Source organism: Perna viridis, chromosome 3 (assembly GCF_037379345.1).
Source record: "Perna viridis isolate PV_CMFRI_1.1 ecotype Kerala chromosome 3, ASM3737934v1, whole genome shotgun sequence".
NCBI lineage: Eukaryota > Metazoa > Mollusca > Bivalvia > Mytilida > Mytilidae > Perna > Perna viridis.
In genome coordinates, this window is record NC_142447.1 from 19,641,895 (window position 1) to 19,667,735 (window position 25,841).

General features: G+C 33.7%; 2 protein-coding genes across 9 annotated transcripts; one reads left to right on the forward strand and one right to left on the reverse strand.

Annotated features, from left to right (window-relative positions):
* The first annotated feature begins 13,931 nt into the window (after positions 1-13,931).
* Positions 13,932-17,731, forward strand: LOC148621353 (uncharacterized). Of its 4 annotated transcripts, none has more exons than XM_088575561.1 (4): positions 13,932-14,166; positions 15,897-15,992; positions 16,377-16,608; positions 16,996-17,731. In XM_088575561.1, the coding sequence occupies exons 2-4, from the start codon at positions 15,899-15,901 to the stop codon at positions 17,246-17,248; spliced, it is 579 nt and encodes a 192-aa protein (XP_088431687.1). In that variant the 5' UTR covers positions 13,932-14,166; positions 15,897-15,898; the 3' UTR covers positions 17,249-17,731. The 4 variants fall into 4 exon arrangements, with proteins under 4 accessions (XP_088431687.1, XP_088431690.1, XP_088431689.1 ...); XM_088575564.1 differs by lacking the exon at positions 13,932-14,166 and adding an exon at positions 15,178-15,405; XM_088575563.1 differs by lacking the exon at positions 13,932-14,166 and adding an exon at positions 15,559-15,613.
* LOC148621354 (gigasin-6-like) lies at positions 17,724-25,841 on the reverse strand. 5 transcript variants are annotated; one of them, XM_088575557.1, is made up of 8 exons: positions 25,550-25,839; positions 25,350-25,387; positions 24,409-24,523; positions 21,660-21,843; positions 21,046-21,225; positions 20,153-20,413; positions 19,019-19,272; positions 17,724-18,584 (listed from the first exon to the last, which is right to left on the reverse strand). In XM_088575557.1, the coding sequence occupies exons 3-8, from the start codon at positions 24,443-24,445 to the stop codon at positions 17,956-17,958; spliced, it is 1,545 nt and encodes a 514-aa protein (XP_088431683.1). In that variant the 5' UTR covers positions 24,446-24,523; positions 25,350-25,387; positions 25,550-25,839; the 3' UTR covers positions 17,724-17,955. The 5 variants fall into 5 exon arrangements, with proteins under 5 accessions (XP_088431683.1, XP_088431682.1, XP_088431684.1 ...); XM_088575556.1 differs by lacking the exon at positions 25,350-25,387; XM_088575558.1 differs by lacking the exon at positions 24,409-24,523.

Genomic DNA, 25,841 nt, shown 5'->3' on the forward strand with positions numbered 1-25,841 from the left:
AATCTAGTACTCTCTATACAAGTTTCCACTGGATATCCAGCTTTCTAGTAAACAATGTTTTGAACATTTGTGCTTAGGTCTACGTGCCTCAAAAAATCTCAAATGGAGATGTTCCTCAAATCCTTGTATTTTTTCAAATTTTCAATTTTAAGTAATTTGATTGGTCAAAAAAATGTTGAGGAAGGATTCATATTGAGGAAAATCTCAATTTGAGATTCTTTAATAACCGGGTCCAGTACAATTTAATAGCTTTTTAAACCTACTTTACTACGTCCTGTCGGGTTATATGATCAGGTACGCCTGCAATGAAAAACAGGTCGGCAGAAGTGAGTCCAGTTCGATGAGACAGGAGGTCCTCTAATGCAGTCATTGATGATAGGCACTCGTCATTTAATAGATAGCCCTCTTCTACGATGTCCTTTACTTTCGTCTTCCAATCTATGCTATAAATAATAATTAATATTGTTCAAAGAACTTTATTTTTCTCAATCAGTGAATCTTGAATAAATGATGTGAAGTCTTTAAGAACCAGTTCTTGACTTGAATTCAGCCGAAGACAAACCCAAATGATATTACTATTATAAGGTCAGCTTATTAGACATCTTTACCACTTCACAATTATTTGTTTTCTTTTTTTAAGATTACATATAATGAGGAAAGTGCAAAATAATTAATTTTTTTTAATTTCAATTTGCAAATGAAACTTTCTGGGATGAAGTTGTGAAAACTCTTTCGGTAATTCATTTTTGTTTAATGGAGTAATTTTAGTCCAGTTTGTAGTTAAGTAGCACTCCAGCTAGGAATCATGCAAAATGTGATACATGGTTGGAAAGCCTACATATTTTTATTTTTGATATCTTGTTTAAAATGCTTTAGTAAACAGAAATTAACATTTGGTTTTTCATATAAACCGTGCTCATAGGAGATAAACATTGTATACAATGCACTGTAGAATTCGAACGTAAGGGAGATAACTCTGTAAATGACACTCAAATACAATAGGATCTATTGGATTTTCAATGTTGATTGTCTCCTAAGAACAGGCAGATTTGAATGAATAATTACAGATTAAATAATATAGACCCATAAAACAACTTAATTACAAAAATAAAAATATGTAGCCTTTTTTGGGTGTAACACATTTTTCAGATTTTGCATGATTCTTACTAAGACAGCTACTTAAATAACTAACATAACACCATTCCTTTTCACAGACAACAATAGATAAAAGTCAATTGCAAAAGACTATATAAGTCAATACCTTTATTATGTTTTCAGGTTCAAACAACCAAAAGTCAGAAAGCCGTAACCAAATAAACAGGAAAACACGAAACAAATTAGTTGGTGATGAAACAGCGATTTTTTAAAAAAGATTTGAAAAACCTGTACCCAAGATACCGAACCACAACAACTGAAGAATATTCCAGATACATCACGCCCCCCCCCCCCAAATAAAAAGGGAAAAGAGAATAATTAACCAAATATAGACAAAAGAATAAAATACAATTACACAAAAGTGAAGGTAAGACGACACAATTTAAATAATGGAAACACTCGCAATATATGCTCCGGAAGTGTATATGTGAGCATGCCATGTTTCGGCTACGCCACACGCCACATTACAAGTGAGTAAAATCCAACAAGCACCAGGTCCGTTACTTTATTAATATGGTAAGGTCTCATATGTGAGATAGAAATTTCATATCGGTCAACAAATTTGTGATTGTAGGGGTTTAACGTCCGAGCAGCAACATTTCAGCTATATTCGACGATGAACATGAAATGCATGACAAAATGAACATGAAATGATTATATGAAAAAAATAAGGATGGGGCACACGGATAATAGGGTCGCCACACTTTGTTTGCCACAAGATAAAAGGGAGGGATGGGCAGGGTCGGGCAATTAAGCTTCCTGTGGCGAAGCGCAAAGGTTCCTACTCCAATCGAATACCACAGCAGGGTTCTTTAACGTGCGAGGAACGTGGCATCTTTCCCAACACGGTGCACCACTATGGTTTGCGGTCAGGTTTTCCGTATTATAGCCTGACAACCCCAGCATGCAACACGCCAGGGATACCCCATTCCACCATCTGGGGCACACATCCCAGTTGCTATGGCCAGAGCCCCTAGCCTCCGGCTAGGTTTCTGAGCACTATTAAGTCGCCTTTTACGACAAGCTTAGCGCTGCTGCAGGCCTATTCTTTTGACACACGGACCTGCACGAGGCTTTGTGATGACGAAATAGATTGTTCGTACCCTAGTTATAGAAGTTTTATTTGACATTCTCGTTCTATTACTTCTAAAGAGAACACAAGCTCCGAAATAACGTCTGACGTTCGAAATCCCCTTTAGACGCTGAGGCTATCCCTCTCAGAAAAAGCAATAGTTTTGCAAAGTCGGGAAAATTGAATGATTTACGGGACATTTTCCGATTGTCAAACGACTTATGATTTGAATTACGCCTGAGAATTTCTAAGGGCCTGTCTACAGCGATTAGTAAGAGAGGAAACAAACGACTGCCGCTGTGTTGAGCTTGGAAAGAACAGTGTACAAAACAAGTACGAGATCGACAGTTTTGGATCAACTGTGATTATTTATATATATATATATATATATATATATATATATATATATATATATATATATATATATATATATATATATATATATATATATATATATATATAGAGTGCAATATGGACAAATTCTAAAGTGATGAATGCTGTGGTTCTCTAAGTGTACTATGTAACTAACGTGCGTACAGAATATCCGAAAGTCAGTCTTGCTAGTAGTATTGATGTTTTAGAGATCGAAGCAATGTTCATTAAGGTCGACTTGGTGACATTTGTACGACTTTCGAGATCAGAGTATCCAAATCCTGTTGCGTATCTTTCGTCATTCTTAGAAACTGCTACAGTTAAGCCTGTTAATTAAAACATCACAAAAAAAAAATATTTTATTCTAATTGATAATACCAAGTCACAGTACTGACTAATCTTGTTCAAAATTAATGTAAACAGAAAATATACAAAATCTATAGGTTCTGGTACGGAACAGGAAAACGACATAATTTCATGTCTTGATGACACTTCTTACAGCAAGCAACAGTGTAGGTAGTTAATTTCAAAAAAATAGATTTGGTCTTCTTTTGACAGAACGGCCACTTCTTGGTAATTTCTTTCGGTTGTCCACTTGATAAGTGACAAGGCGATAAAAACGTTATTTAATCTGTGTTTGATAGTAAGTTTAAATCTTCTTGTTTATTATTGTATATTCGACTGCATGTCGACACATATATTTGCACAAAAAATCTTTAACTATCATCTCACCTATAACGTTTCTACAATCTACGGCTGTTCGTATAAAAGATTCGACCTTTTGGGTTTCCTCTGACCCATACCATCCTTCCAAACACAAAACAAATGATAAAAAAGTTGATTCCTAGAAACATCTTGAGAGTCAAGTCTAGTTAACTTATTGTAAGCTGAAAGTTCTGTTTACAATTCTCAAGGTTACGTTTTATTATGATAAAAATACCTTAAATGCACATTTAAGGTGTCAATACACATCCTGTTTAAAATAATGAACTTATAGGCGGAAACTAATAACGTTAAACGGAGAGGCTAAACGTGTTAAATAGAAAATATTGTGTAATATGCTAATCCGCGGTTTTTTGTCTGATTTCAAATTCTTTTAAAATTAATTGAAATACGCACAACCTGTAATCCAGAGAGTCTAGCGAAATCACGCTTGCACAGACTGCGTAATGTAATCATTAATTTCTATCACCGTCGAATCGTCATCGAAAATTTAAGATTGGTCCTTAATTGTTTACTTTTATTCCAAGCGAGTGACTTTAAAGGTCACGACTGCATGCAATATTAATGTAACCCCAAATTTCAGATTCAGCTTATCTTATTCACCCTAATAACCAAAGTTTTGATTTATGGCGATACAAATGGATTGATGTGGCAACAGACAACATGTAATTTCAGATATTAGTAAGAACAACTGCAAGTGCAATACGAATAATTAACGCAAGGTTTACGATAACCAAACGAATTACGTCGAGTGTTTTACAGGTTTTTTTTTAATGGGATTGCATTTTGTCATATAGATTCAAGCCATACAGTCTCATGCTATCTTCGACCACAGACACAACAACCTAACTCCTGGGCAAAGTATTCGTATATATTGACGAAGAGAATGCTCGCTTCGATCAGTGTTCACCCGTTTATCTATCAAAAACTCGCAATGAATCATAACACAATCGTAGATAATAGCAAACCAATCAGGTCTTACGATTGCTTTACGAGTTTTTGCGATCGGTTAACAAGATCTTAATCACAATGTCACGATTCGACGTGCAGTTTTTATTACGTTTATAAATGCTATGTTTTTTTTTTTGTCATTTTTTACGGTCTTTACGTTTTACTAAGTTTATGTCACATTTTGGTACGGTCTTCTACGTATTGATGGTTTGTTAGATTTTCGATACATAAACGGGCCACGTTCTACTAGGTTTTAATACGTCTCCTTACGTGTGAACTATGTGTCATTATGTATTACAAGTGTTCAGTACGTTTCCAATTCCGTTTACTACCGTAACGGTTGAAGTACTTTTTCGCACGTTTCGCTATGTCTTTGCACATTTATTCAATACAGAATCACGTTGTTCTACGATGTGAATATTGGCCTATGAAACAGCGTCATTGATTGATAAAATTAAGGGAGAAAACAGAGATGCAGTGAAGGATCAATGTAACTAAAAAAAAGGGCTTCAACAGAGGTACACTTTATTAATATTTTAAAAATAAGAGACCAATTGAGAGCTTCTACGACTGAAACAATCCACAAGTAGATCACGGTACAACACATAAGACACCTATAACACAATATCAACAAAACGCAAAACTTTAGTCGAAAATTAGTCAATTACCCTGAATTTAAAAAGTAAATACCTTACAAGAAAAGCGCTTGACCGCCATAACGTGGCTGATTGTTTACTTCAGATCTAGACGAACCATCCACTGAAAAATCCAAAAGTACCTATTTGAGTTAATTGTCAGCTCTATATATAAAGTAAATACAAAAAGGATCGGATCACGTTCGAATAATTTTAGAGAGAACTGTGTCCTTGATCAATGCCATTTACTGTCTTTTTTATAATACATAAGGGAATCAAACGGAAAAATGGAAAAAGGTTCCCGTACGCTGACTCGTCCACTCCAATTAAAAAAAAACAACTCCTCCAGAAAACTCTAGTTGACTTAGATACATGAAATGACAAAATGGAAAGATTGTATGATCAAGTCTGAATTTATTCAAGCTCAGGGTAACAAACACAAAAATTAGTTGAAAAAATATTACTAGAATAAAATATCCCTGAATTACTCAGTTTCGTACGCAAGATTGACAATATCAAAAACTTCCGAACAAGAAGAAACTAACGAAAAAGATAGTTGTTGGCAACAAGTTAAACAGTCTAGCTCATAACAATTGCCTTACATACGTAATACTAGTCAAACACACCAGCACAGTGACCACAACAATAACTGTAGTGTTGATAAGACAGACATTCATAGTCTTGAACACTCTATGCGTCAATCAGTCATTCAGGTTGATAAAAGCTGTACAAACAACACCGACAAAATGATTGATACAAAAATGTACCATTCAGGTTGTAGATACCGAAATACAATGCCTCAGTGCCATAACTTCAACAGAAAAGACCAACACAGTAACTAAGGGTACTATTCGAAATATCGGGAATAACAAAATACCGAAGCGTCGAAATTTGGACAATTCAAATATATCAAAATCCCAAAGCATGCCGTGAAGGAGGGAACAGGAAACCAAGACGATATATATACCCAATGGACCGAACTAAATAAAACAAAATACACATTAAACTGAATACAACACACACATAAAACACATAAAAAATGAAGCACTTGCAATATGAACTCTTACAAAAACAAAACAAAACAAAACCTAACAAAAACAAACAAAAACAAAAAAAAGAATGGGAGTGATATCAGGTGCTCCGGAAGGATAAGCATGTCCTGTTCCGCCAATATGGCACGCCATAATACAACTGAAGATGATCATGTAATAGTCTAGCAACAGTAATGTAGATGCTCGAAATTAATTACAAAGAGGTATCGTCAAATATAATCACATTTGGGCGATATTTACATAATGATTGAAATAAAGTAAATTATTTGGAAATAGTACAAATGTAGCAGATATCCAAAATAGACATATCAGCAACAAAAATAAATATACGATTTGAAACGCGTGACATTATTAGCTCGATATCTGAGAACCCGAGGATTTGCATTAAAAACTATGATTTTTCAACACTGTACACTTCTATTCCCCATACTCAGTTAAAACCCTAACTTAAATACATTATACATCGTTGTTTTTCCTAAAAAGATAGTACACATAGATACAAATATATAGTTCTTGGTAGAGATCCCCCATAAGTACACACTAGTAAAGCTGTTCAAAGTAATGCGTAGTTAGTACGCATCGATACGTAATAATGCCTAGAATAAAGTAATAAAACCTAGTAAGTACAAAAATCTAATGAAACATGGCAGATACGTACCAAACGTAATAACACCTAGTGATTAGAATCAAATACGTTAAACATGACAGGATAGAAATTATAACCCAAGCACTGCCTTTATAGAAATCATATTGTAGTCCCCGTATTGATTTCTTTCGCTTGAGAGTAATATTGAGTCCATCCCATCAGAAAACAATATATAATTTTGAATTCAAATTTAAAAACAAATCAGTGCGTTATAACTGCATTTATGCTGTTAAATAAGAAGTAGAAAGGAATGAGTGTAGTTTTCTTTATTACTTTTCACTTTTCGCCATTCATAAATACTTTCTATTGTTAGCCTCTAATTCAACCATCCATTCCTCAAATTATGTTTGTGAAAAAGTTTTTTCTATAAAAGATGTTATAAAATCATAAGTATTTCATGGAATGATAATGCCACTATACAGAGTACATGCATCTTCAGCTTTACATTGCTTATTTTTAATGTCTTTGTAATGATTTAAAATTAAATTGAAGATTTTCTAATATCTTCGCATGTTCTAAAAACAGTGAAATGGCTGTGAACAAAAAGTGGTGATTATATTATCAATAATATATTGCTTCTCTGTTACAACAATGAAATTGAATTTTAATTAGTATACTCAAACAAAACAAGATTACAGATTGTTATTTCTTTTATGAGGAATACCATTTCCATATTTTCCTTTGGTGACTGATTTTAATGTCCTATTCTCATCATCCGTAGTACTACCACAATTTGAACTGTACTTGATGTAAAAGAATAATGATAAAAAAAATTGAATTCTGTAATTCTGAATCAATTGTAAATTTTGTGTACGTGGAGTTTAAGTTGAAAGGAAATCAATTTCAGTCTTATAAAAATCTTATACCTAAAATCAACTATGATTAAATAACACTATTACAATAAAGTTTAAAAAGAAAGCACTTTCTGTATATCCGTTACACCCTTCATTCCATGCATTATAAAGCTAGGTCATCGTTGCTTCTAGCAGATAGTTTAACTGTTTTGTGGATATAAACCACTAAAATCCCGAACAACCTAACACAGTGTTAGCGAATCAGTTGCATGATATGAGTGTCGCTGACCATCAGCTGACTGTTTTACCGGTTTAATTGTCGTTTTCGTGCGAACACATATACTCGATACTGATAGACCCAGTTTGCACTCGTAAAAGCGGTTCTGTAATCGAATATTTTTAATTGTTATTTTTGCTCACAAAGTTGTCCAGGATGTAGGTACTGTAGATTCTCCAAACTGCGTTTTATTAAAAACGCAATTCAATATGGTCCATATTTCTTCACGATTTGCTGGAGGAAAAAGTTTGGGTCCAAGGTTAAATAGGACCTTCCCTTTACATATCTTTTAACGATTTATAGTTCAGCTATATATACATATATCAAACTGCATGTACTAACAACTCTTTATATGGTTTTTAATTTAAACGCTTTTTTGTTGATACCTTTGTGCCAATATAGTAAAGTTTGTGCATGTACATAAAAATATAACTTTAGCCACCTTCATACTTATACATCGTACGTGTTTTTTTATTGTAAAATAATATTAAGATTGCCAAACCTCTGGGGTTCTGTAAGTATGTTTTTATATCAGCAGTCCATTCGTTAAAGCCCAGAAACAAATTTCTTATGATCAGACACTTAGACAATAAGATAGTGATAACAATAATTAACAATTTATGTTGGACCCTGTAATACGATTAATGGTGTCTTTTAATGAAAGATAAATCAATAGACTTTGATGACAACTCCTGGCAATCTTGAACAAAAAAAATTATAAATACAAGTGTAGTATTTCAAATCTTCAAGAAACATTCTTAGACCATTTTTTTTCACACAACTTAAATTTCTCTTGAAAGTTACTTGTATTGATGTTTTCAATGTATTAACATAAGCAATTGATAACTACCAGATAATAGTTCAGCTAACTTCTAGATCATAAGCAGGGTTTAAAATAGCAGGGGTCCATTCGCCAGTGACCCTTGAAATTTGATGTGAGCTACAAAACTTTCTACTATAATTGAAAAGAAATATAAATATATTGGATATCAAAATTTAAGCTAGGGTCTACTAAGCGAAAATTTTATGTTGAAATCCTGCAAATACGTGTACTAGTCATGAGCTAATATTTAGAGACCCACATAACAACATTATGTGAAATCTATGAGAGTGATTAAGAAATTGTCAAATAAAATAGTTAAAATAGTTTGGTTTGAAAGTGAAATGATTTTTTTTCGATTTTTAAATTGATCAGTTTAAAAGAAAAAAAATCAATTGCAATGTGATTTTGTAAATGGTGCCACCTTTGAAACCCTTATGAAGATTAAGACAAATACTGATATGTAATCTACATGTGGTACTAGGCATTTATTGTACAGTGTTTCATGTAGACATGATGACATAATTCTTTTTATGTATAGTTGTATGATATTATATTTTTTATGTTGTATATATTCTCTCTAGCAGCATCTGGTTTATGCAATTAAAGTGGAACTTTTGTTTATTTATGTCTTTAAAGACATAATTTGAAAAGTAACTAATTATATTTTCAAAAAGTATTTGAAAAAAAACTCAAATACATTTTAAACATAATAGTAATTTCAAAAGGGAACGGTGGCTAAAGGGGCGAGGTGAAAAATACGGGAAGCGAGGATTATGGTTGGAAACAATAACCCATGGTAAAATGCAAAGCGTCGGAAACTTGTTTAGGAGGGTATATAGGAGGCAAAGAAGCATGGGTGAAATACCCCAGGTCTACCCTCTCATACTTGTCATGAGATGTATTTGTTTATTTGCAAACAATTTGACACTCAATCAAATAAAGTAATGATATGTGACAAATATTTACGAATGTATGTATGAAATCCTTATAGATGAATTTGGCTACTCACTTTAATTATATTACAGTAACGTAAGTTACCCGCACTTGTTGACTACATTATGGATACATTTGCCTGATCATATACAACATCATATTGATTGATTGATCGGTGGTGTTTAACGCCTAAGCAGCAATGTCTCAGCTTTATCCGGGCGATGAACATGAAAGAGTAATCAAGGGAACCAAGGTTATAGCGGTAATCAAAAGAATGCAATCCAGGGACAAAGACCAGACATGGAAAACAGACATACACAACAGAGAACATAAAGTCACTAAAATCATACATACAAGGTAACAAAAGCAAATGAGCAACTCGGACTCCACTAAAAACTGGGAGCATGGACCAGGTGCACCGGTAGTGTAAGCGTCCTCTGCTTTTTTAGAAACACCCGCCGAGTTGCTCATAAAAAGTCAAATCTGGGGTAGACAAACGAGGAAAGGAAAACTATGACCCGTTGAATAAAACAGTTTTCATGGTGCAGATGGATACACCATAACGATCCACGAGTTCATGATGACGACCATAAAACTTCTGTTGTGATGACTTCAATCATGTAATAACGTAACACTGTTCCAGAAGCCTATTTGTTAGAGTTCTAGCGCGATACAGAAAGTCTGCGTAGTTTCGGCCAGCTCTGGCATGACGTATGAGTTGTGATATGAACACTCCATACGCAGGTGCTGAAGGGATGTTGCCACAGATGAAAGGAAAGTTGACAATCCTGAATGAGAAGTCATCACGTTTGTCGTAAAGTTTGATAAATAGATTTTTTTTTACCGTCGATTTCTAAGTGTAGGTCAAGATATGAGGCTGACTTCACAGTGCCTGTAGTATCCTTTACCTCAAGTTCTTTGGGGTAGATGCGATATATCAAATCCCCGAAATCAGGATTGTTTAAAGATAATACGTCATCTATATAGCGGAAACTGAGATTGAAGGATCTAGCCAAGCGATATTCTTTCTTTCGGATCAAATCAACTATAAAGTCAGCCTCATAAGAGTGAAGGAATAGGTCAGCAAGTAAAGGAGCCCATTTTGCTCAGAATTTGAAATGGATGACAAAAGAAAACATGTGATGAGTCACAAGAAAAAAAGAATCGAGGATTTTCGATTGCCCCTAGAAATTAGGAGAGGTGGGTGGGATCGAGCAATATAACTTCCTGTGGCGAAGCTGGGGCTTGCTATCTTGTAGAATACTACAGCAGGGTTCTTTAATGTACAAAGAACGTAGCATTTCCCAACACGGTGCACCCCTGCGGTTTGTGGTCAGGTTTTCCTTATTATGGTCTGACGACCCAAGCACGTAGCATGCCAAGATTGCCCCAATCCACCACCTGGGGCACACAACCCAGTTGAAGAGCGCCCTAGCCCCGTTCAGGGTTCTGAGCACTATTTAGTCGCCTTAGACATGCTTAATAATACTGCGGGTCTCCTCTTTTGACACTTGGACCTGCACGGGGTCCAGCACATTAAAGGTTTAACTGGATTTCCACTATTTTGATGGAACTCTCGTAAACGAACGTAATTCATCGAATCTCGCCAGAACCTAATGCATCATACCGTACAGAAAGGGAGAAATGATTTATGATTTATATTTGTTTGTTTATTGGGGTTTAACGTGCAAGCAGCAATATTTCAGCTATAATCAGACGATGAACTTGAAATTGATGATAAAATTAACATGATATGATGATGAAATGAAAAATGGATGGGAAACGAGGACAATGGGGTCGACAAATTTTGATTGCCACTGGAAATAGGGAGGGAGGGGTAGGGTCGGGCAATTTAGCCTCCTGTGGCGGAGCCCTATGGTTCCTATTCCGGGAGAATACCACAGTAGGATTCTTTAACGTGCGAGGAACGTGGCATCTTTCCCAACACGGTGCACCACTATGGTTTGCGGTCAGGTTTTCCGTATTATAGCCTGACAACCCCAGCATGTAACACGCCAGGGGTACCCTATACCACCACCTGGGAAACACATCCCAGTTGCTCTGTGGGCAGAGCACCCTAGCCCCCGGCTAGGGTTCTGAGCACTATTTAGTCGCCTTTTACGACAAGCTTAGCGCTGCTGCATGCCTATTCTTTTAACACCCGAACCTGCACGGGGCTTATGATTTATAATTTGGGCAGATGAAAATCATGGAATATAGTTCACGGGTCATAATTATCTTCACTGGATATCAGCTTTATTTACACAACATTTCTACCATGTCTTGGATATTAAATACAAACATTATATTTTGCTCAGTACTTACGACAAAAAGGGCGGATCCAAAGATTGTAGGAGAAAATTGGACCGGGAAAAATGGGGAATCTGAGGCTACTTTTAACTCGTTTTTGACTTAATTATGCATTGAATCAACCAACTTTTCCATGAAAAGGGATTTCAAAATCCGGTAATTCCCGGGTCCGCCATCCCGTTTTAAATTAATGATACATTGATAAGTCAAACTTTGATACAATGATTGTCCAGAGTGATAGAATTATCACCGGAAGTTCGTTCGCATGCCTTTAGGCTTCTATGCGTTTAATATCAATATAGTTTTCTAATTTTTTCCAGTATTCAAGAGAACAGTTGGATAGGTTTCATACTTTGAAAGGATGTGTAGTTTTTGTTTTTGTTTTTTTCATGAAGCACGGGACATTTTCCCCATTTAGTGACCACCTGCAGAATCTACAATACCACTAAAAAGTCGAATAAATGACAGGGCGATGGCCGCCCGACAGTATATCTCGCGACTTGAAATATTGTATTGAAAATAAATGTCACTCCGGTATGCCCCTGTACATCTTATGATGATCTTGGAATATATTTGAAGTCACATGTAAATATGGTCTAGTGTTTATATCTATGCAAAATAACTGGATCATTTTCCTGTATGTTAAAAAAAATAGAAAATTACAATTTGAAGTACAACCAAGTAATATGATTGATTGATGGTGTTCAACACACAAACAGCAATATTTCAGCAGTATCCGGGCGGTGAACATAAAATGGACGATAAAGTGAACATGAAACGATGATGAAATGACAAAATAGGATGCTATAAAAAGATAATAGGGTCGACATTTTTTTATGGCCACTGGAAAAGGGAGAGGGGTATGATAGGCCATTTCGCCTCCTGTGGCGGAGCGCAAAGGTTCCAATTCCTATCGAATACCACAGCGGAGGAATGTGGTATCTTTCCCAATACTTTGCACCACTACGGTTTGCTGTCAGTTGGATACACCGTAACGATCCAAAAATTAATTATCACCACCAATTTTCAATTTTGTAGCAACATAACCCTGTTCCAGAAGTCTAGCGTGGTGCAAAAAATTTGCGTAGTTACGCAAAGCTCTGGCATAACATGTGAGTTGTGATACAAAAACTCTATGCAAAAGTGCTGAAGGGATGTTGTCACAGATGAAAGCAAAATTGACAAGACTGAATGAAAAGTAATTGTGTTTGTCGTTTCTTTTACCATCGATTTCAAAGTATAGGTCATAATATGAGACGGACGTCACAATATTTTCATCTCAAGTCCTTTGCTATGTATAAAATCCCCGAAACTAGGAATGTCATCTATATAGCGGAAACTGAGAATAAAGGATCCGGCTTAACGATTTTCTTTCCTTTGGATCAGATCAGCTATATATAAAATCAGCCTCATAAGAGTGAAGGAATAACAAGTAGAGGAGCACAATTTGTTCCCATTGTAATGCCGACCTTTTTAAAGCGTCTTCCACACTGGATAATTATGTCGTCGATAACGGATTTCAACATCTTAAAAACATCTTCGGTGTAAGAAACTAAGCATTTACTAAATAACCATTGATTCTCATATATTTTTTTGAACAAATTTCCTTCTTTATCGTCCTGGTTTTGGACAAGTAATTTTGGTGGTTAAAATGTCTCACTTGGTTCTATGTACTATTGTTTAAACGTTTTTCGTTTAAAAAACTAATAATGGTCAGAAATTTAATTTAATTTATGAAATGTCCAAACAAACGATAAAACGTATAGTCAATCGTTTATGCATCTGCCTGTTAAAGGCACATAATTAAAGGCATTTGTTTTCAACGAATTCATGGCTTATTTTAAACTAAAAGTAATTGAGGATATACATTGGTTTTTAATTATATTAATGTACACATTGTCATAGATTTCCATCATGGTAAAAACAATTATATGCTTGAACAATTTCTAATTATATACCAAGAGCATTATAATAAGAAATAATTATGACCAGAAGTACATAGAAAAACAAAATAATATGAAATTTGACGCTTTAAAGGCCAACAAAACGCTCGTACTATAAATTCAACTATGAGAAATAAATCAATGAAATATATTCAAACTGAGAACCACTGTTTTTAAATTCAGTATTTATTATTCAATTCTTTATCGAAAATCATTAAACCTTTGCTTTTGGGTATTGAAACTTTATATGTATACCAATTTGTCATTTGACGAGTGCGATAATTTAAATTTATTGTTTAAGGGAAGTCTTTAAAGAAATTCTGTTTAGACATATGTATCAAGATTGCTACTGTACAAAAATCATTGTCAAGTTTTAAAGGAGAATGACTTGAGTATTTTAGGTTTGTTTTGGTTTTATACCAAAGTTTACTCCGTCTACCGTTTTCTCGGTCGTAAGAGATTAGACTTGATCGTACATCGGTAAGTACAAATTTCTGTTACATGTCTGTATTTTTTTTTAATATAATTTGGTTTTTGTCTCGTGTATACTGTTTATTTGGTTACACTACGATTTGTTTTTGTGTTTTTTTTTAAATATGATTTATCATTTTATTCTTTAGCATTTTTGCATTACAAATGTACAAATTTCAAAAAGACAATTACTTTACATTATATTTGTATAATACATTATTTTTAAAATTATACATAATGACGAGTAGTGTTTTTTTACTGATAATAAAACATTGGTATGTGGATTTGTTGAGCAGATCAGTTTGTCTCTTTTAAACAGCTCAATTATATGATTTACTAAAATATCTCCTGAATGCATTGTTCACAAATATTAGCTACCAATGTGTCAAGTTTGATAACGAAAAATTAAATGTATGACTCACAAATGCAAAATTTCGTAAACACAAACCCTCTTACTTAAGATAGTCAATACTGAAAAAAGATAAATAAAACTTATTAAAATTATCATACATAAAAGCTGTTATAGATAACACCATTACGTAAATTGTACCGATGTGAAGCATGCAATATTTTTTGTTAATTGAAATGATTAACATTTTCAAGTGTCAAATCTACTTTGATAGCAAATATTTTTTTATCCTCTCAGAATCGCCAAACTAAACATATCCATTTTACTGTTTTATTTTATTTTCACAAATCAAAAATATGTCAAAGTAAAAAGGCAGTACACATGCATTAATTGTTTATATCAGTCACTGATAAGACACCATGTGAATGGTTTACTTCATGGGTCACAAGTTGGACATTTAAAAGTTAAAATTCTTTTGAAATCCTACACCTAATGCATTTGTGTGGCGAACCAACGTTGTTTTAGAGATAACCGATATGGAACACGTCAATCAATAAAGAAATGTGGTAATGGTTTGTTATGAATATTCATAAATTCATTACGATATGGATTATAAATATGCTTGTTCATACTTATTATACTTCTTTCTTTATTTTTTTTTGCAAGGATTTACTTATGACAAGTAGAATGTGGGTCTCCTCAAGCCTTTTCAATAAAATAAATTTGGATGCGCGTTTTCCTGCATTTTGTTTTCTGTCAACTTCAAAAAAGTTAAAACTTATGCAAATTTTAACAATTTGCGAATTCATTTGCGAATCTCTTGTTCTACACCAATGCCGTTATTCACGGTAAAAGGGCAAATTAATATGAAAGGGACTTATTAACAACTTCATTTCTATGTAAGTGAGTATATACATAAGTGTTAACAGTTTGTAAATGGAATTGTTTTAATTTCAAAGCACGAATGGTATGTTGTTTACACAAACAAAATATATGACACGCATAGTCTTTTGATTGTTTTTGTATTCGTATATGTCGAACACTCCCTGATTTAATCAATAACTATACACTAAACAATAGTGTCTACAGGGGGTCTACAAGTTAAAGGTATTGAATTTATACATTTGTATCTTCACTTCCATATATGTATATGTACATTGTATATAAATTAAAATTGTATGCATTTGTCCTCATCCTCCATAGAGTGAACGGAAATAAGTTTGAACAGAATGGATGTTGTTTGCCCAGGATCTACACTTTTAGTTATAGACGTATCATGTAAGAAGTTGTGTATACTTGTATATTCTCTTGAACACTTGCAGACTAAACGGTAAGTTCAATGAATATTATGGAGTTTACAAATGTGACTTAATATTCGTTTTATTTTTAGAGATGCATGAACGGCCAACATCTACACCGTTTGGTTTCACTATCAACAAAGGTATGACAGGGAATCATTTACCTCTTGGACGATACCATTTTTTGAGTAGGTAAAAGTCTACTTCAAGACTTCTAGATCAGCGAATGTACTTTAATGATTTGACAGATAATAATGAATACACTTTTTGATGATTTTTCAATCCACTTCTTTTACTGACATATTTTCTACTGATTTTATCCATACACCCATTCTGCCCAGTGTTAAAAATTTCAGCAATCGGAGCTGAGGCCGCACAAGTAACTTGAGTTTTGTGAGTTTGATTTAACTTTCATGTTTTATCTAAGTTGCTTTTCTTATCACTGAGTGGTTTGAAAATTTGATTTTGAACTCTGAAATTCACTAATTCACGACTGTTCCTTGCTGTAACGCTCAAATTATTTTTCTAATTAGTTTCGATTGCGTTAAATAATTATATTTGAATTAATATAGAAACAGCGGAGATACGTCAAGCATGGATGAAGTCATTTTCCAATGAAAGGGTTGGGAAAAGGCTTTCAGTACGACAACTGCCAATATGTTGCCTAAGGTCACAGTTGAGCGATAGAAACCAGAAATGTAAGAGCGCAGAACCATACTACTGGATGTCGGAAGATGACAAAAAGAAATTAGTTGAAAGAAAGCGCTGTTTTGATCGGCAATGGAGTGCGGAAATAACAAAGAGGTACGTAACTACGCCTTATGTATCCCAAAATTAAACAAAAAATACCTTTCATATTAACAAGATGGTTAAATACCTGTCATATATACTCAATGAATAAAGTAAAATAAATATTAAAATTGACAACAAAACATAATTTATCGATTTATCTTGATTTTATGTAATTTCGCTTGCTATGTAAATGTTATTATTGTTTGTTTGTGTGTTGAGCTGTTGATTCGAGATTAAGGGTGTTTCATTGAATTTATATTTGTATTGTTTCATTGCTGTTTTTAGAACAATCTATTTAAGGTAATAATGAATTGTATTCCGCACAAAGATCTATCTACGGGTGATTACCATTTAGGATACCTTTTGTTTTTAAACGTTGCCATGTTTCCTGTTTTCTAGAAATAAGACCTCAAGACCAGCTTATACAGTGCAGTGCCGACCACCAACTCCGCCTATGAAGAAGTACATGACAGCTCCATATGTTCGGACCGATTCATTTTTTCGACAAGCCGATACACATCGTCCATTGACTCATGAGGAAAGGGCTAAATCTTCAAGACATTTCGTTTCACCAGAATGGAACTCCGAGGTAATTTCGTGGAAAAGGTTCAATAAAACATCGCTAGATATACACAGATATAGTTTGTTTTAACACAACACCAACAGTTCAAGTTTTGTAGGAAAGTAAGATGGTTGCAACAATTGAATTATTATGAACCTAGGATAAAAAAAAATACATAACGACCACTACATAGATTATTCCGTTAGATATCACCTGTTTAATTAATTATACTAAGTTCATGTCGTGAGTGTTATATTGGTCATTGATCGCCGCGTCGTTTCTTGACTATGTAAGAAAGTTTTTGTTAACTGGTGCTGTTAACAGAAAACCGACGTCAATACTAATTACGACATCTTTTAACAAAGTTCGCATTTCTGGAGTGACTTATTTTACCAAACTGGATTGGACGATAGCGATAAAACGTTTATGTGATATTTATGAACACACAGACACAGTCTAGATATATGGTAAAATGGGCATATAAACGATTGTGAAAGTATTTGAAAGCTGGTAAAGTGTTTGTTTCTTATATAATTACACTAATTTTACTTTAATAAACATCAAATAATGCTGCATTGTTAGATTTTATTTGCGAATCAAGATGATTGTCATATTGAATATAAACAGGAATTTATGAGTTCAAGCATCATAGAAATAATAGAGTGAAAAATGGAGAAAAAAAAATTATACAAGATACACGTTATAAAATTACCTCTCGAGTATAGACATATGCATACATTAGATAACACTTAGGCATTGAACTAATATCAAGACATGCAAAACAATCAATCACACACTCAAATACGATTATGTAAGTGTAAGACCACAAGTACGTATAAAAACAAATAAAAAGGCTGGTTTCGTCGTCCACTGCTAACATTAGATGATAATCGTTCAAATGATGGATTTTTGTTTAAACGAACTTTCAAAAACTGATTATCAATGAAATTTTCAAAGCTGACAGTAAAACTGTCTGGGTCGAAAACCTCAGATAATGGTTCAAATAAAGTTAAATTAAAGGTAAAATCTGAGAAATGTGAAAGTTTACCATGCATTAACTTTCCGAACTTCACGTTCAGTGTTCCATTTTCCTCCGACACATTGAACCTTCCATACAAAAGGTCACTGTAATTTCCGATAAATCGGTCCATGTTGTCAATATTAATTTGAGTATCATTTTGTGTTGTTTCTGAAGTTTCCCCTTTTTGTTTCCATGGAGATGGGAATGAACATATAGTTGTTTCATTCAGCCAAGGTTCGTCTCCATTTAAGGTGTCGAAAATATTATACATAATTGGTCCAAGGATTTCGGCTGCACTTGTTTCTCCGTTTGAATTAAGAAAAACGCTTACATTTTTGCTTGGTATGTATCCTAATAAGGCAGTAAAACCATAAAGACCTCCAGAGTGAAAGAAATAGTCAATACCTAAAATCCAAACGTTAAATGTTGATATTAGAAACACGGGGAACATTTGTTGAATAGAAATATTGTGAAAATGAATCGAAACACACATGGTAACATCTATTAGTTAAACTTTCACATCAAATCATTTTGTGTATTTAGGGTAAATTGCAGATACTAAATTAATGTATGCAATCTAACATTCAAAGGCTGGTGATATGCCTACAATTACTAGTTTCAAGAAGTTTCATTCAAATTCATTCAAGAAATGTTACTCACACATAAAATTTACTACTAGTGGGTGAAGTTAGTAATACCTGAAATAATATTCAAGGTAAGAGTTGCATATACTTACTAAAATGATCTTCGTCTTTGGTGTAAGATAATTCATCTATTGCCATTGAATACATGACAGAAAAAAATTATATATATCAATATACCTACTTTAAAGCACTCACCACGATATCTCGAAACAAACCAAGCCATTCCGTATCCGTAACTATCTAACGTAACCGGAAACGGTGGCGATCGCATGCTATACACGTCTGCTGTTTTCTTTGACAACATGCTTTTCGGTTTGAGCATCGCTGTAAATATATCTTCGTCAATGTTAAGTTCCTCTTGGTAGTTATTTGATGTCATGATCTGTAGCAGTTTCGACATATCATCAGCAGTGGAACAGACACTACCAGCTGGTCCAAATGCATCTAATCTGTATAGATAATTTGCTTACTTTAGGTTGAAACGTTAAAGGCTCTGTTCAAACACTAAATACAAAAATGACAAGGGTAAGTTCGAAAGAGAGATTAACTCTTAAATGGACAATCTCTCCAGTATTTCCCTTTTTTCATCCAAACTTTACAAGCCCCCTCCCCACCTTTCTCATGGGTATAACTATGATGTAACAAGTCTTTCGACGGGGTGCTACGTGACGTCACGTATGTTGTGCAGCCATACGATAATTTTCATTCTCACCCGACTGGTGTGAGATTGAAAATTATCATATAGCAAGATCAAAAGGGTTTCTAAAACAAAACAGCGATAAAAAATGTTCTGAACAGAAAGTAGAATAAAGTGCAGGGACTAAATCTAGAAGTGGTGCATGTGCATTTTAAATACTGTGAAAGTACTTATATTCGTGGGTTATCGAGTTCGTGGATTCCGTGGTTGACTCAAACTACGAAATTAAATTTCAAACGAAATTCATATTTTCCCTTGATTACTCTTCCATTTATTTGTACTGTGGAAAATATCAAAATTACGAGTTTATGAATCCGCGAACCGACGATTAGTCTGCAGTTCACGAAAATTGATATACTTGAATAAAAGTACTTTCACATTATTGTGTTAGAAAAGGAAAAAAAAGGAAAAATACGGAAAAAAGAAGAACGCAAAAACTCTGTTAAATTGAGAGTTCTTTTGGTGCCATTATAGAAGTATTGGAACCGCTTTGCTTACTGTTTCAGGTATAGTAATTATACAAAATTGTAAATTGTGATTATTACCAAACGTAAGGTATTTACATAAAAAGAAAGGTAACTCTGATGTGAAAGAAAAACGTCCAGTAAGGTATTTGAGTTTCTAAAACTTACATGTCGTACAATCTTAAATCTGACTTGATTGTTTCTTTCTTCTTGTTTTTAGTGTATGGAGTGGCTACCTCTAGTAGAGTCTGGTCATTTAAAAATGTTGTTGATGTCATATTTAATGGTAAAAATACTTCATCTCTCATGAGCTCCTCCCATGTTCGTTTGCCCCATTTTTCAGCTATGTATCCGGCCAGGACGTAACATATATTGCAATATGACCACATGTCTCTGAATGGGATGACACTTTCTAGATACTTTAAATTACTAAAAACAAAGACGATTGTTTAAATAATTTTCGATTTGATTTTACACTCTTTTCATTATTGTTCATGATATTGCTTGCATGTAAATACATATTTCTTACATGGTTTAATGCGTATTTATGAAATATATCTCCCCTCCCCCGAAGTTAAACGTTTGGGTATACAGTATAGATTTGATTTGAAACAAATCTTAACTGTTATGTTTAATAAATCATTAAACAAATGTGCAATACTTTTATGTTCATGGTTATACAATAAAGAGAAATGTCTTTTTGGTTAAGTACAGTGTACACTATGTACTTGCAGAAATATACTTCGTGACATTCAACGAGACACTGCAAATATAATTTTTACTTTTCATCTATGAATAGCACTTTAAATTATATTGAAACTACAGTACTTTAGCTGCATTCCTTGTATGTTCCTTTTTTAAATGTTAATTAATGCATAGTGAAATAGTGAAAAAATGAAATTTATCAACAACAAACAAAAAAAAAAACAAAAAACAAAAAAAAAGAAAAGAAAAATTTGCGAAACTGTTCAGGTGTTTTTTTTTCATTGTCTGAGACTAATAAAACGAAATTGCTATGACTGCAGATAATGTTTTTTTTTCTTGTACCAAAAGGACCTAACTCTACTATATCGTGTCGAGTGATATGCTTGGGGACCCCAGCCTGGAGGAACAAGTCAGCAGAACCCAGACCGGTTCTATGGGACATGATATCCTCTAACGTTGTCATGGATGACATGCATTCACCATTTAGTTGGTACTTGTGTCCAAATATATCTTGCAGGTTCGACTTCCAGTCCATGCTATGAAAAATAACATTAATAGACATTAGTACGGACGGAACGTCAGCAACGGCCAATATACAGACATTCTGACGGAAGTGACGAAATTTATCGACACGGAAGTAGACGATTGCGCAAGTGCAGAGGCGCAAACTCCGTCCATCATAGGCATAGCTAGGCTAAACTCATATTATTTTATCAATATTGTAAATCGTTATTACAATTCATTGCAAGCCTTTGTAAGGATAAGACAATATTCTCGAAATGGCAAACTTTCGTTAGAAACATTACACACAAACCAAATCATTCAAACCAGATTTTATCATTGCATTGTTTATTTAACTGTTATATCACTAGCTAAACGCGTGAAAAAAATTCTAAGACCCTCTCATAAAAGCTTAATTAATGCATAATCATTATCATTTTCCGGGAGAAAGAATAGTGACGAAAGTTACCTAGTGTCGTTTCTACTTTTGGCTTTTGATATAAGTTTAGCTAGAAGAATTGCCGTTAGAGTCTTCGATACTGAACCAATATTCATCAGAGTCGACTTTGTGACTTTTATATTGTTTTCTAAATCCGAGTAACCAAATCCTGCTGTATATGTCTCACCATTCTTCGAGACTGCTACAGTTAAACCTGTTTAACATTTTATATCATATTACTATTGGAAAGTTTCGAGGAATCAAAATACTTAATCCATGATTTAAAAAAAATAAATATATACACTGTCAATTGAAAAGACAAACATTTTGCATGTCCAGGTTAAGATGTTCGTTTTCCATAGTCTCCCTGAAGAACATACTAGATTTATTATGCTGTATTAAATTATTTAATCAAAACAAGCCCCAAAAGGAATTAAACAGCAACACTCACCTAACAGAAACCAAATAAAAATGATACAGAAAGCTTAATTTAAGGAGGTAGACCTAGGGTAAGGAACATAACTCTTGAAATCAGTTGAATGTTTGTACAGCTACTGTATCGTATTCAATTTTACCAAAGTCCTTCAAGCTTTCCTTTGAAACAGAATGAAATCTGTCCAAGTTACTTTGATGCTTATATGAGCTTGATGTAAAATGGTAAAAATAAACGTTCCAATGTTACCCTAGGTCTACCTCCTTAAATGAGTTATCTTTATTCTACCATATACTAAAGCAAACAAGATACAAACTTTATAAAGAATCAAGCAATCAACAAACGTTCAAGTAATATAATAAAACGTACAAAACAAAACAAGAAAACAAAGCTTAGAAGGATTCGCTAAATATAAAGGTTTATCATCTTTTCTCATCATCCGAATACATTGCGTAATTTACTCAACATAAACTTCTAAATGTTTCTTTAATCGAATAATCAGAATAAGCCTTTTTGACATATTCAAATAATTTATTTGTAGAGGTAACACTCTTTCTGATTTGTTAAAAAAATGACAAATCTTTAGCATGTTGCTGTGACGTCATCAACCTTTTAATATACTAAAATATAGTGAATGACTGTTATACGTTTTCGGTCTATGAAGAAATAACCTCAACGCCCGTGGTGCACACTTAGAAAAATAACTATTCAGTATGTACCACTTGATTGCGGATATTTCGCAAAAACCGAAAAAAAAAATAATACAGTCATTCATTAAATTGAATTGTATAATATTCCTTATTTTGTTCAAGGCAAACAAGGGGAAGTTTTTTTTACAGCACACCAATCTGAATGCATTCGTTCATCATACTAAGTTAAATTATTCTCCCAAAATGATTTTTTTATTCAAACCCTAATTAAATAACACTATAACAAAAAAGTTGAAAATGATAGCACTTTCCGTATATCCGTTACTCCCTTCATTTCGTGCAATATAAAGCTAGGACATCGTTGGTTCTAGCAGATAATTGAGTTGACAATTCCACTGTCTTATCAACCACTAAAATCCACTAAAATCACCAAAAATCTTTCGTAATACAGTTTTAGTCAATCATTTGCACGATCTGAGAGACGCTGACCATCAGCTATACTTTGTTGAATTTTTCTGTTTGTGCTAACATATATACTCAATACCGTTAGACCCGGTTTGCCCTCATATGTGGTATTTGTAATTCATGCCGGACTGAGGGGTTTCTTATTAAACACCCTAGCTATCATTCGAGGTCTCTTACGGACGGTGAAAAGCATCGAATCGTTTACACAATCCCCGAGCATAGTCATACCCGTGAATGTGGGTCATGTTGTATTCGGGGAAATTATAGTAGTCATGTGACCACGTTCATTCATTCAATTCATTAAAGACTTGATCCGTGACCTAGTAATCCAATTTGTGATCTGCACGCTTATATTGTACAGCTTACAGCATTTGCTGACCCAGCAAAATACTTTTCGGGATAAAATCAACAGTTTCAAGTGCATGTAAGACAGATAGGTAAGTCAACTTATTGGTGCATGCCAGTCAAATGATGAGAAATCTCGAAGGCCGAAAAAAAAATAAAGCTATGCTTCCCGATCACCATTCTGAGATTTTGTAGGGTCGGTAGGTAGGGATTTATTTTTATTTAAACCTTTTGAAATGAAATAAGTCATTATAGTGACATCGAAAACCTAATATGCAAAGACTTAACAACTACATTGTAATAATTTTAGACTTCATCCACGGCCAAATCTCTTTTGGGATTCGGCGCTTGAGATATTTTCTGTTTTGATGGCGGTGGTCTGACCGCATTTTATTATGACATTGTACACATATGTGCATGCAAGATAAAATACATTGCACATGCAATGTTCTTTAAAAATGTTTTATAGCCATAGTGATGTCAGATTATGTTTTTCTTAGAATATTCAATAGACATTTATTTTGAATCGCACAGTTAGATTTACTGGATATGATTATAGATGTAGAGTAACACCATCCACTCAATCAACAAATGCAGGCATTGATATATGCAACTACATTTATGTTAAAAAAACATTTTTGATGTTTTTGTTAAGTATCAAAAATAAATGTCTACTCTTTTTTCTTTTTTTATTTGCAGATAGACAAATATAGATCAATGGCTTGTCTGTTTAAAGGGTGAGGGTTTTGTTTAGTAGCAAGACATTAATACTACACACCTAAAAATAACTAAGTTTTATTAAATTGTGAAGATTTACAGGATTTAATGAAATAGAGATTCTAAAGAAAAGTCTATGACAGTATTTTGAAATGTTGAATGTACATACATGTTACGTTGCTTTTGAAACCACACGATACTAGCATTGCCTCTGGATATATTGTATACAGCTTCAAAACAAGTACTATAGTATACAGTTTTTGTCCAAGGAAACATTCTTCAGGCTACAAATGTATATAACTATTTAGAAGTTGATTAAAATTGTTTGATACAAAATTTACTTGGAATTTTGGTTTTAAAGTGTTAACTGTGAGCCAGTACCGATGGATTTAGTCTTAAAGTCCTTCATATAACGGTATTGTAATTTTGTTTCATAAGAATTTCGATTGTTATACAGTTAATATAATAGTGTCACCACAAAACATTGTATATTGGTATGGTGCTGACAGCGGCGTCCGTGTCGTCGTCCATATTCTTTTGGTTTTCGTGCGATGACTTTATACTTATGGTTGATCAATTGTTATGAAATTTTGATATGATTTTACTAACTACTAAAGAAATGCTCGTATTTGATTTTGAGTTTATGGCCCCTACCATTTTAAATGTACCACACTGTAGGTTTCTGTTAATCTAAAAAAATGAGAGTCCAGAATTTTATCAAGCTAACCTGTATAAAGTGAAATGGCCAATCCTTAACATGACATAGCAAGTTCAACACATCCATGCAAGTACATGTTCAAGGAAGAAGCATTGTAATATGTATATGACTTGTCTTATGACAATCCATAGTGGATTTGTTCCCCATTTTAATGTTTAGTAACACATTTAAATGAATATTTATCAACATGTATATCATTCAATTGTTGATATCAATAAATGGAGAAGTTTTCTAGACAATGCAAATGCATTCAAGACATACAAATCTTATGTATGTTCAAATTTGCTTTTCGGGCAATACCAGTCTGCGTCCATACTTGCCCCTCGGGCAGTGCCAGTCTGTGTCCACACTTGTATATATATGAACAATATATCTGAAAAAGACTTATTTACCACGAATCATCAATTCAAGCTGTAAAATCCATCTTTAACTGAAAGGGAAAAAAAAACGCCTTTCTGTAATTAGAGAAAATTCAACCAAAAAAATGTACGGATACCTTTGATAACGTATATTACTGTATCGTAAAATATTCACGTGTAACTTGCACAGAAACAACATGAGATTACGCCCTCCTATATATTGTATTTCTTACCTGTAACGTTTTTACAATCCACGGTTGTTTGAATGAATGATTCTATATTTTGTCTTTCTTGTTCATTAAAAACAGCCGAATCACCATACTTCACCATCCATCCAAAGACAAGAAAAAACAAGATTCCTGAGAGCATCATAGAATTCAATAACTAACTAAATTTCGTCCGAGTTGTTTTAAAACTACACTCTCACAATTCAAGGCGAAAATTAACATAACGCTGGTTAAATGAGACTATCGAAGTCCATTATCTGCTAACCTTTAATACTAAGATGTGTAAATCATAGCCGTT